Source organism: Anopheles bellator, chromosome 2 (genome assembly GCF_943735745.2).
Source record: "Anopheles bellator chromosome 2, idAnoBellAS_SP24_06.2, whole genome shotgun sequence".
In the NCBI taxonomy this organism is placed as follows: Eukaryota; Metazoa; Arthropoda; class Insecta; order Diptera; family Culicidae; genus Anopheles; species Anopheles bellator.
In genome coordinates, this window is record NC_071286.1 from 1,776,507 (window position 1) to 1,788,544 (window position 12,038).

Sequence of the window (12,038 nt, forward strand, 5' to 3'; positions counted from 1 at the left end):
CGCCCGCTCTTTATTTTGTCAAAATGTCTATAATTATGATGAGATGAGAAATAAATTATTCGACCAAAGCTACAAAGCCCTCTGCGTGTTGTTTGGCCGCACGCAATTGCTTAATGCGCATACGCATGGGCCACATAATTATAGGCTGTGTGGATCCGAAAAAGGTCATCTCGCCACAAGCGCAAGCCTCGGCCCTCCGAGAGTCGATCCTCATTAGTCCCGGCGTTAGATGTGGCCGAGACGATAAAGAACCGCAAGGAAGTGCCCACGCAATGCTGGCTGGCTATTTGTCTAGACCCCTGAACATCTTTTTGCTGGGGCCGCGCCGCGGATCAAGGAAAGGGCGTTGATTTTCGGCCGTCCTCCTGGCTCTATTAGCGCCGACCGGACCCAGCATGCGGTCAGGGCTGCAGCGCTAGCCTAGGCGATGGGCAATAAAATCCGTTATTAAAATGTTTCCGTTCCGTAGCACCCCGGAGGGACGAGTTTGAGTGCGCCTTTCGGTTGACCAACGCGCGCTCCGACTGCAATCGAAATGCCGCATTCGTCCTGTTGTTTCCGCTGCATGTGGCCATTCGTGGGACACGGACGGATCGTACGGGACTGGTACGGAAGATGGGAACAACAGGATGCACCGAGGGTCAATTAAATTTGTCGATGGGTAATTATGCGGGTCATCCGAGTCCCCGTTGAACAAAGCTGGCCAATGGCAGGATGTAATTTTAGGGAGCCAAGTTTGAGTAGTTACATTAATTCTCTTCATTCATCTGTGTTCCACAGATCATGGAGCTGGAGTGACTCGAGAGACTACCGTGAATCTGAGGATTGTGCACTTCTTTGCGCAAGCCACCATAAGTGCACTCTGGCACTGCATTGCTACAATGGCACCTCTGGCCTGGAATTAGTTCTGTTTTCCGATTTTTATACGTTCCAACGGAACATGTGGACGCAAAAATTGGAAAATGAAGCGGCCCTTTCGCTGTAACAGATTGTGTAACATGGCCGTAACGTTGAAGAGGATGTGATAAAAAATTAATTAGTCACCACCATTCGGAACCGCCGTTGTTCCGTAGGGCCACTTGACTCTCAACTCTGTTGCCGCTGGCCGCCGGGACTGTAGTTTTTGGGGGAAACCACTGGGAAAATCATGCTTTTCACACATCAATTCTCGTTCAGGCGGCGGCTTTCGTCGTGCAGGGTTTCGAGTTTCAGGGAGTTCCTGCAGTAATGAGGACATTTTGAGGCCAGAGTAGCGAAGCAGCGAAGATGAAAGAAACGAAATATACATTTCCACCGCAAGCGCGGGCTCCATAAGAAGGAAAAGTAAAAAACGAACCATCTGTATATTGTCGTAAATTATACCGAGGGCTGGCTGCTGCCGAGCATACATGACTCGTCTACCAGCAGCCTGCCCCGGGATGTGCCGGGTTGTTGGGTTCCGATTTCTTTCGGTGGGAACCGAGAAGTCGATTTCCCTGCCGAAGTTCTGCCGAACACATTACAACTTCCTCCGAAGGTCACGGGGCGCACTGGCAAAGAGCAGATTATGGAATGCTGTTCGAAACAAAAAAAAACAGATGTGAAAAATGTGGCCAAGAGCAGCGCGGGCATTGCTGTAGGACATGGTTCGACTGTCGGGAAGGCAACCAGGAATTGATGAGTTAGAATTACCAGTGAATGGGTGGGTTCAAAAAGCGAGAATTTATGGTAGTTTAGCACAAGTGTTACACGCTAGGTTCTGTGTAAATTGAACGAAAGAATAACCATTCTTTTGTATGAGAACCTTTAAATTCAAAGTCACTGTTGCAACGAACGGCAATGGGACGAAAACAATCCAGCTTTTCAATCTCACAGCTCCTGCAAGTCGTGTGCGAAACTATATGTTCAGGGTCCAAAGAGTTCGGGGTCCTAACTCAATTTTAGCACCACTAAGAAGCTCGTCAAACATGATGAATGATACGATTTTCTTTCTTTCACCAGCTGTCATAAGATGACGAAGACATCATTAAAACGTGTTGCTGCCGACCATGGCACGTAGGGAAGATGGCATCAAGATAACACTCCGCTTCCTCGGTGCCGAACGAAGTTTTCCCCACTGTGTATCTGTCCATTGGGAATTTTGGAAACTACGGATCACGCCGGTGATTTTCCGACGGGGCCAGGGAGGGTGTACGAAGAAGTAAGGAAATAATTGACTGTCACTTCATTAAACGTGCCGTCGTGTCGTGTCCTTGCGGTCGGCTAGGTTCTTGTTTGCTGAGACGCTGGATCGATGGAACATGAATTCCGTGTGTGAGCTGGAAGTGTTAAATGGTATGGCTGTGAAAGATGTGCTGCCATCGCTCGTTAAGGCCGCTGGGACTCGCCCGCAGCTTCGTGAGCCTTCGCGGACGCAATATGGAGGAACAATAGACGGCAGGAAACAAAGTCCTTCACCCATCAATGATCGTAGAGTGGCTTATGATGATGAGGAACAGCTAGTTTCTCTACCTATTCTTTCTCTCACCATGAGGTCCCAAATGTAGTGTAGAAAAGGATCGCATCCTTCACATACCCGTAGCCCGCGTGGAGCTTTGTGCAGCCTTAATGGGCTTTTAAAGCATCTTTCATACGAATTGAATGCACGCATTCGGTACATAACTTCGGCTATTCTATTCTCTTCGGGAAGGATATATTTAACAGCATATTCGTCTATTGTTTGGTCTCGCCCTTATGTTCGGCCTCTACACGATCGAATAGACGAACGGGAAACGCTGATCGTTGTCGAACTCGCCTGATGAACGGATCCTGCTCAGGCCAACGCAGAGGGAGGATGAAAACATGCAGGACCCTCAGCCGAAAAGGATCGTATCGAATCAGAGCACGACGACGTACAAAGAATCGGGGCCAGAGGGTCTAGTGGTCTCAACGCACGTTTTTTTTTCCTATTTCTATGAATCCAAGAAATATGGGAATTCATATATCACATGTCAGACAGGAAGAAAGGCTCTAAGAAAACACCCTTCGGGGCCTCCGGCCGAATCCGATGCTCTTTTGCGGGCTGCGAACCACGAGCAACACGAGCATATTGAACGATCTACGGGATGTTCCAATTAAGGATGCTCGAGCTGGACGATTTTCAGTGATTGTAACTGTTGTCGTGAGACTTGGTAAGCCAAGCTTACCGGTGGTGAACAGTAAATTGAAAAGCAACAGCTTCTGGCGATCCAACTGGAGGCTCCTGGTTAATCGGATATTTGGCCGCCGGTGAGTGAAGAAAGTGAGCGATACATATCACCGTTCAGGCCCCCGGAGTGAGGTTCGAGTGCTTTCGGCCGGCCAGCCCGGGCCTTCCACCGGGGGGTTCAAGTAGTTTCGGACGAGATGGAAAATCGCAAACAAAAATCTCCGACCGTTACAAACAACCCAGCACCCACTTCAGCGAAGGACACGCACAAATGGACCGAAGGGATGCTTCAGACCCCGTCGGGGCCGCGTGCTTTTGGGAATTGATCATTGTTTTGGCAATGATGCTTCGTGCGACAAAGGACGCAGGGTGCCCCGGGTTTTTTTTCAGGCCTGATCCGCTGGTAGCAAAGTCAAGGCAGGTAAGCGTGCACACGGGACCTTCATCAAAGGAGAAGGACTCGGACGGATAGAGCACACCAGCCTGTGGGAAAGGAAGAGCAAAGAAGAAGGGCACTCTGACCGCACACACCCGATCTGTGTGCTGTAGCAGCGGTCAATCCACAAGACGCCTCACGGTGGAAGAGGTACAGACGGAAGGCCGTGCTTCCAGCTTGTAATCCATAATTTATGATGAGTGCCAAACGAATTGAATTTCGCTTTTACGTTCCGAACGGGGACTCCTTCAAACTTCACTTTGAATGCGATTTGAAATGTATGACGAAATGTTGAAAATGTGCTATCGACATCATGTTTTTGGGATGTTGAGAAGAAAAGAAAGATACGATCCCTAATTTCGCACCAACCTGCGTCAGCGATCAAATGTAATATAAAATTTATTGATTCCAACCGTCACTTTCTTGGTTTATCCTTCGTTACTTCGCTCGGACCCCGGTGTTAACCACGCCTCGCGGAAAAGCTCGTTTGTTCATTTCCCACTCATTTCATTGTGCCCAAGAGGTGTTAATGTCGTAAACATCCAAAGGTGATTTTGGGGCAGCTGCAGGTTCTCGGGGAAAGGTGCATGATTTACAAGGATTCGTTATATAACTTACGGACGCCCTCGAGTTCAGTACCATTCCCGCATCGTGAGCCTATTGTTGAAAGGGAATGATTACTTTCTATATTAATAATTTTTTGTAACCAAAATATGCGTTACTAGTGTTTTTCTAGATCGTTCCCAACATCATCATTTAGGAAAAAATAACGACGGAAAATCTATGTTCTAAAAACAGTTTAAATTTTTAGAACACATAGCAATCTTGACGTTTCAGAAGCTCGCCAACCTTCGTTTGTAGCCACCTTGGCAATGGTTTGGAACTGTCAAGTGGTTGTGCCGCATGCGGGTTTTGAAAACAAACTTCTCGCGGTGGAAATTGGCCGGTCCGAAATGATAATGAAGTCGCACCGCTTATTTGTGGGGAACATCCCGGCCGGCGTAAGTGAAAAGGAGTTAAGTGACGAGTTCAGTGCGTACGGTGTCGTTGAATCTGTGGAAATCAAAAGCAAACCGAACGCTCTAAGCGGCGCTGTCGACACGTTTGGCTTTCTATCACTCAGCACGGACGACAAAATCGTGTCACAGTGTAAGTAACGTGTCCTTTTAATTTGCATTCCGTTGTGCATGATGGAACCCCTTTCTCCGTAGGCATCAAAGAGTTTCGTGAGCAGCAGTACAGGGGTGTGTATCTGAATGTTTCGAAAGCGAAAGAATCGTTTCTGGATCGACTGAAGCGCGAAAGGGAAGAAGCGGAGTCACAGAAGCAGAATGCGCTCTCCCTCGATCCTTACCGAAAAGAGGCCGAAGACGATCAGCGACACACTGCACCCACCACCGTGCAACTCCCCACGCTGCCCAGTTTGGGGAAGGATGATGAAGTCAGTTCCTCCGAAAGTTCGGAAGATTCTGCGAGTGAGGAGGAAGGTCGCGAACCGGTCAGGAAAGCACCGGCCGCTTCCAAAACGCCACAAGAGGAGCTGGTGAAAAAGTGGAACCAAGAAACGTACATCGAGCATGGAAAGCTAAAAATTATACCGATTACGGGCCAAGTGACAGAAGTGATCGATCGTACGAAGCCACACCAGCGATCGGAGGGCAAGCAGCTCAGTGAGCAGGCGCGCATAGCGGACGAAAAGCGAAAGCAAGGTCTGACGAAGTTGAATTCCGCCTACGAACAGCAACAGCTCGCGATCAAAAGTGCCCTGTCGAAGACTGGTTCCGGAAGCAATCGGAAGATCGCGTTTGATGACGATGAAGAAGGCGGCGAGCGGCAGTCAGGGACCAAGCGGAAGTTGTCTCTCTTCGGTACAGCTGCAGAGGAAGATGACGATGGGTTCGAGGGGAATTTCAAAGTCCGGAAACAGTTATCCGGATCGGAGGGAAAGGAACTGTACGAAATGCAGACATCCTTTCAGGCGGACAATCGTTTTCGGCTAGATGATCGCTTTCTGGAGCGTAACGGAAACGAGGCGAGCAGTAGAAATACATCCAAGGACAAAGCGGCGGACAAGGAGCGACTGAAACAGTTGGAAATCTTGTCGAACGTAACGGGCAAACCGGTCGCAAGTGAAAAACGGAACGAACGGTGAGACGGTGGACAATTTCGTCCAATTCGGTTCCCTATCTTCATTATTATCCTTCTCCTCCATTAGCCATAATAAACTTCCACAGATGCAACGCTTTGATCCGTCGCAAAAGAGGGGAGACCCTACGGAAAAGAACCGACTGCCGGCGTCCGAGACTGAGAAAGTGGATCCTCTCGAGACGGACTACAAAGTGAGCGATGAAAAGTTTTACACCGTATCGGATGGCTTGGCCGGCTTGCTGGCTGCTTCATCGGACAAGAAGGAACGCAACGAGGGATTCAGCCTCCGAACGATGTTCGGCAGGGATTCGGGGCCGGCGGATGAGACCACTGAGGGTGGCCAGCGGTTCCAGCGAACCGAGCCGAAGGACAGCGAGCGACCCAAGGATAGTGGGGCACGGTTCAAGCACGAATCATCGGAAAGCGAGGAGGAGCCAGAGGCGAGTGAACCGATTCGAAAGGACCCTAAGGGGCGGAACCGACGAGAAGTAGACGACACTGACCAGCGGAAGGCGGGATACTACGCCAGACAGGGCATTTGGAAGGAGAAGTTTTTCTTTCTTCCCAACGATTCCCGGTTCGATGGTAAGAACATGGCTAGTCCTTAAATCAATCGTATTTCTTTTAATACCGTGCTTTCACCCCCTATAGAAGGTCGTCAGTTCTTTGCGCTCGATACCAGCGCTTCGTGCAACGAGCGGCCGGTCGAAGGACAACCCGACGGAGCTGAGAATGAAGGTAGCACGAGGCAGCAAATTTCTAAAATCTACAAAAAACGTCGACAGCGTGAGGGTAAAACAATGAAAATGAAATCCAAACTAGGCATTCGAGTGGCGAAAGATCGAAAGAATGCAAAAAAGTGAGCAAGAAACTTGTGGAAAATGAATAAATGAATGTTGTTTAATTGAAAAGGTTGCATGCTTAAGATTGCGGTTGAAGTGGCTTGCGATAGCAACGAATCCGAGGTCGATTCAAATTATCAAGCCTTATCGGTGCACCAATAGCATGTCATGCCATCAATCATCTTCTAAATCCTGCCGAGTACCTGTCCGAGTGATGAAGATACTGGAAGAGGAGACAAAAGTCGAGACATCACTCGCGTAGCTCATTGGCCATCATGCGTTCGGTAGTGGCTGTGTTCGTTGGCGTGCTGCTGGCCTGCCTAAGTGGACCGGTCGTTGGGGACGAGTGTCAGCTTCCCGATGACCTGCGCCGGGAAATAGCTGCCTACCAACCGGTCGTGGACACCATTTTCGAGCGCATCGTTTCGGGTGAGTTTGCCGGGCAAACGTGGCACAGTTTGCTGGACTTTACGGACCGTTTCGGACCCCGGCTAAGTGGGAGCAAGCAACTGGAGGATGCGATCGATTTCGCGGTCCAAGAGATGATGGCCGACGGGCTGGAGAACGTGCACACGGAGGAGGCCATCGTACCGCACTGGGTACGGGGCCGCGAGTGGGCCGAACTGGTGGAACCGTTCCACAAGAATCTGCCCATGCTCGGGCTGGGTCTGTCCGTCGGTACATCATCGGTCGGTATCACCGCCGAAGCGATTGCCGTTGAATCGTTCGACGAGTTTGAGCAACTGGCCGACAGCACGGTGAGCGGGAAAATAGTGATCTTTGCACCGGTGTGGACGGGTTACGGTCCCACGGGCCGCTACCGGTACGAGTCGGCATCGGCGGCAGCGAAGAAGGGTGCCGTCGCGGTGCTTATCCGATCGATGACTCCGTTCTCGATCGGAACACCGCATACCGGGGCACTGCGGTACGAGGCCGGCATAAGGCAGATACCGGCGGCAGCGATCACCGCTGAGGATGCCGAGTTGCTGCTACGGAAGTATCGCCGGGGAGACCAGCTGGTCATCCATTTGAAAATGGATGCCACCAATCTGGACCCAACGGTGTCACGAAATGCGGTCGGTGAGCTGCAGGGCAGCGTGCACAGGAACACGTCGGTGGTCGTTGTTTCGGGACACATGGACAGCTGGGACGTTGGAACCGGAGCATCCGATGACGCAGGTGGTGTGTTTATCTCTTGGAAAGCACTCACATTCCTGAAGGCGATGGGATTACGGCCACGGCGTACGATCCGAGCCGTCTACTGGACGGCCGAAGAACCGGGCCTGATCGGAGTGAGCGCTTACGAGCGGCAACATTCGGCGGAAGAGAAGGAAGAGTTCAACGTGTTCTTCGAGTCCGACGGCGGAACATTCGAACCGACGGGGCTGGACTTCTCCGGGAACAGTGAGGCGCAGTGCATTTTTGCTGAAATTTCAAAGTCTGTCTCAGCGGCCCCGGCCCCATAAATCGTTAATAACTATGGCCATTTTCCAATCCGTAGGCTGATGAGAGGCTTCGAAGAGTTCACGTACACCACCGGGGTCGTTAGTTCGGATATCGGCAACTGGTTGAGCCGCGGTTTTCCAGGAGTGTCGTTGCGCAATAAGAATGAAAACTATTTCTGGTAAGTCCCAATCGCCTAGAGGGACATTTTTGGGACAGAAATCCTAAATCCTTCCGACCTTTCCAACCCAAAGGTATCATCATTCAGAGGGCGACACGATCGCACTGGAAGATTCGGCTGATCTGGACAGAAGCACCGCGCTGTGGGCTGCCGCGGCGTACGTTATAGCGGATTTGAGCATCGACATTCCGAAAGATGTGACCGATTATAGCGACAAGCTGTGACTTAAGATGGCCAGTGTGGAGAAATAAACCGAGAATTTCATTTCAAATATGTTCCAAGCCCCGTACGGTGCGCGATCGCGGTGGTGTGTACCACCCTAGCTGGCGATCCGAGAACGATAGCTCGAAGTGAATGACCACTGGCCGAGAATGAAACCAAAACAAATAAACCCTTTTCTATCGCAGCGTCAGCTGTCACGCGCCGCGCGACGATAAGCGATCAGTCGGTTCGCGGTTCGAGCATTGCGTAGTAGAATGCGGTCCGTCGGAAGGTTGGTGTTCCTGTTGGGTGTGGCCGTCGCCGTTGCAGGAGGGTTGCTAGCAGTTCCGGCGAGCGCAGGTGTGGCTGACAACCGAATCGATCACTTCGGAACGGGTGACGATGGCGACGGTTGCAAGTTGCCCGACTCGCTGGCGGAAGAGATTCGCGGTTATCAGCCGATCGTGAACAAGATCGTCGATAAGATTGTGAACGGTGAGTTCGCCGGTCGCACCTGGGACGATCTGGCGGAACTCGTAGATACGTTCGGAGCCCGGGTGGCCGGCAGCGAGCAGCTTGAGAAGGCGATCGATTATGTGATCGAGCGCATGAAAGCGGACGGTCTGGAGAATGTGCACACCGAAAACGCGTCCGTGCCGCACTGGGTACGAGGGTACGAGAGTGCCGAGCTGGTGAAGCCGTTCCGCAAGATCCTGCCGCTGCTGGGACTCGGGAGTAGCGTCGGCACACCGCGGGGCGGCATCATCGGCGAAGTGCTGGCCGTAGAGTCGTTCCAAGAGTTCGAAAACATTCCACCCGAGCAGGTGAAGGGAAAGATCGTCGTGTTTGCACCGCAATGGGAAGGGTACGGGCGGACGGTGGTCTACCGCAGCCAGGCCGCTTCGGTGGCTTCACGCAAGGGGGCCGTGGCTGCGCTGGTTCGATCGATCACGCCGTTCTCGATCGGTTCCCCGCACACCGGTCAGCAGTACTATCAGGATGGCGTGAAGAAAATTCCGGCCGCTTGCATTACGGTCGAAGACGCACAGATGCTGCTGCGTAAGTACCGACGGGGGGACGTGATGGAAATCCATCTGGAAATGGAGGACCGACCCATGGAGCCGGTGATTTCCCGGAACACGGTGGGGGAGCTGGTAGGGACGAGCTTCACCAACACGTCGGTGGTGGTCGTTTCGGGCCACCTGGACAGTTGGGACGTTGGCGTTGGGGCGATGGACGATGGTGGCGGGGCATTGATCTCGTGGAAGGCGCTCGCGTACCTGAAGGGCCTCGGTTTACGGCCCCGCCGAACGATTAGGGCCATCCTGTGGACGGGCGAGGAGGAAGGGCTGTACGGTGGGGCCGCCTACAAGGAGGGCCACATGGCCCAGGAGCAGAAGGAGTTTAATTTTTTCTTCGAATCCGACATCGGCACGTTCGAGCCACGGGGACTAGACTTTGTCGGCAACGCGGACGCGGAGTGTATCTTCCGGGAGATCGTCAAGTAAGGAACGGCGGAGCATCGGGAAGTGTGGCTGGTTATTTGACCCCAAAATGATGTTGCGTTTTACAGACTAATGTCGCCCCTGAATGCGACCGAGTTCGCCACACCGACCGACGGCGGGCCGGACATCAGCCACTGGACATCACGTGGGTTTCCGGGGGCTTCGTTGTTGAACAAAAATGAGAAATATTTCTGGTGAGTTGTGTGGCCGTTAACGTTTCGTGCCTCGTGTGATCGTGATCTCTTCGGCAGGTTCCACCACTCGGCAGGCGATACGATGGCCGTTGAGGATCGCAAGAGCTTGGACAAATGCGCTGCACTGTGGGCTGCGGCCGCCTACGTTGTGGCCGATTTGAGCGTCAGCATGCCAAAGGAGGTCCACCAGTGAAGGCGGACACACACCGGGATCGTTCTTTCAGCAGGCAGAATATAGATCGCGTCTTCCCGTTTCTAATATTTTGCATTTTATATTTCTTCGCCTTAGCTGTTGGGTTGCCGTCGTCATATGTTTTCTTAATTCTTATATTTGTATTTCCGTCCTCTGACCGTCGTCGTCTAATTTCCGTCTCGCTCTCGTATCTCTCTCTCTCTGTCTGTCTGTCTGTCTGGCCCGGTAGTAGTGGTTGAACTATAGCAATTAGTGTTAGATGAGTGCTGTTGCCTCGCTTTGTTTCCGGATGCTTATCGCTCGTTTCGCTTCCAAACACGTACATTAAACGTAAACGCTCAACTCAACGCCGGAACAGCCGCCAACCGCCATTTTCCGCACAGCGGCTAGTGCTGTTCCGTTTCGGTAACATTTCGTTTGCCTAATACCACAGCAACTTAACAAACATTCATGTATAATACTTTGCCTTTTAAGTTTCCGGGGAAGTCCGAGGCCGAACCCCGCCGTTCCGTAGGGCCCGTTATCTAGTTCTCTAATCAGCAGTCAATCGGTTTCTCTGAACGTTACATATTTTCATTGTATATTTCTTCGGTTTTATGTTTGCCATCGATTCGGTCTGTCTGCCGTGTGTGGTGTGGTGTGTGATCGGGGTGATCTTAAATCTGTTTGGCTATACACGTGAAGAGAAGAGTACAGGAGTACAGGGTGTGAAACGCGCGCGCCACCGAGTACTCGGCGTAGGGGCTCGAGAAAAAATTGAAATAGACGTACTAGCTATGTATGTGTATAATATATAAGGTTTTCTTATGTATATATATTTATATAATATTTGAAGATTGATTTCCCCTCTCTCTCTCGCTTTCTCTCTCTCTCTTCCCCTCTCTCTCATGCCCTCTCTCTGTCTGTAGATCGCGCCGTAGTGAAAATACACTCCCGGCTTGTTGACTAGTCTTTGTAGTGTATTTCGCCTGTGCCTGTGTAAGTTGCCTGTTGAGTTGCTTGCTTTGGAATTGTTGTTGAAAAGGTCGTTTCGCTAATATTTGGTTTAGTTTTGTAGCGCAGATTCGCGAGTTCCGTTTTTCTGATGTTTCCGGCACGCAAACGGTTCTTCCTTCACCTGCCGGGTGTATACGAGTGCATTGCATACGCAATAGGTTTATAGTTCTATTTGTCTTAAATGCGTCGAAGGTAAATATCACACTTAGAAGAGTCAAAAGATGTTTCCATTTTTTTGTTCTTTTGTTGCAATCTTTGTTGGCTTCACCTCCCTTTATCCGCTGAATGATTCTGGTTTCGGTTGGGTGCTAACTGCACGGTCTCTCTAATAAATATCTCGGTTTTGCATGGAGCATAGGTTAAAAGTGCTTCTCTCGTGCTTCTTATAACGCGAAAGCCCGCGTTTGGTGGAAATACAGTCACAATCGTTGATATTGGTGGTAGCATTTATGATAGACTTGCGGCCAGGGCGAATGATTCCCGCAAGGGTTTGCACTTTTGTGTTGCGGGTGGAGACAGTTTTAGTTTTGTTCTATTAATTCACTGAGAGTCTGAGAACCACATAGATTTGTCGAGGGTGCATAAAATTCATTAATAAACCGTAAACACACAGCGATCGCGAACGCGCCTTCCTCGCATATAGTAACAAATTTGCGGCTTAACATTCCTCTGTTCGGTCCGGTCCGGTCCGGTCGGTCGGTCGGTCGGGAAGGGCGGAAGTTGCAGCTTAACA

General features: G+C 51.0%; 3 protein-coding genes across 3 annotated transcripts; all 3 read left to right on the forward strand.

Annotated features, from left to right (window-relative positions):
* The first annotated feature begins 4,555 nt into the window (after positions 1–4,555).
* On the forward strand, positions 4,556–6,613 carry LOC131211709 (probable RNA-binding protein CG14230). The gene is made up of 4 exons (XM_058205291.1): positions 4,556–4,751; positions 4,814–5,750; positions 5,818–6,335; positions 6,402–6,613. The coding sequence occupies exons 1-4, from the start codon at positions 4,556–4,558 to the stop codon at positions 6,611–6,613; spliced, it is 1,863 nt and encodes a 620-aa protein (XP_058061274.1).
* Positions 6,614–6,867: 254 nt separating this feature from the next.
* On the forward strand, positions 6,868–8,440 carry LOC131211712 (carboxypeptidase Q-like). Its single transcript, XM_058205294.1, has 3 exons — positions 6,868–8,030; positions 8,094–8,216; positions 8,290–8,440. The coding sequence occupies exons 1-3, from the start codon at positions 6,868–6,870 to the stop codon at positions 8,438–8,440; spliced, it is 1,437 nt and encodes a 478-aa protein (XP_058061277.1).
* A 237-nt stretch (positions 8,441–8,677) lies between these two features.
* LOC131208378 (carboxypeptidase Q-like) lies at positions 8,678–11,047 on the forward strand. The gene is made up of 3 exons (XM_058201112.1): positions 8,678–9,921; positions 9,991–10,116; positions 10,174–11,047. Exons 1-3 carry the CDS (start codon positions 8,693–8,695, stop codon positions 10,307–10,309), a joined length of 1,491 nt encoding a protein of 496 aa, XP_058057095.1. The 5' UTR covers positions 8,678–8,692; the 3' UTR covers positions 10,310–11,047.
* Positions 11,048–12,038: the final 991 nt, after the last annotated feature.

Bases quoted from the DNA above. Each gene is read 5' to 3' on its own strand.
- LOC131208378 (XM_058201112.1), top strand. From the start codon at position 8,693: ATGCGGTCCGTCGGAAGGTTGGTGTTCCTGTTGGGTGTGGCCGTCGCC. The intron at 9,922-9,990 runs GTAAGGAACGGC...TGCGTTTTACAG, and splicing joins ATCTTCCGGGAGATCGTCAA to ACTAATGTCGCCCCTGAATG. The intron at 10,117-10,173 runs GTGAGTTGTGTG...TCTCTTCGGCAG, and splicing joins AAAAATGAGAAATATTTCTG to GTTCCACCACTCGGCAGGCG.
- LOC131211709 (XM_058205291.1), top strand. From the start codon at position 4,556: ATGATAATGAAGTCGCACCGCTTATTTGTGGGGAACATCCCGGCCGGC. The intron at 4,752-4,813 runs GTAAGTAACGTG...CTTTCTCCGTAG, and splicing joins CGACAAAATCGTGTCACAGT to GCATCAAAGAGTTTCGTGAG. The intron at 6,336-6,401 runs GTAAGAACATGG...CACCCCCTATAG, and splicing joins CAACGATTCCCGGTTCGATG to AAGGTCGTCAGTTCTTTGCG.
- LOC131211712 (XM_058205294.1), top strand. From the start codon at position 6,868: ATGCGTTCGGTAGTGGCTGTGTTCGTTGGCGTGCTGCTGGCCTGCCTA. The intron at 8,031-8,093 runs GTCTGTCTCAGC...TCCAATCCGTAG, and splicing joins ATTTTTGCTGAAATTTCAAA to GCTGATGAGAGGCTTCGAAG. The intron at 8,217-8,289 runs GTAAGTCCCAAT...TCCAACCCAAAG, and splicing joins AAGAATGAAAACTATTTCTG to GTATCATCATTCAGAGGGCG.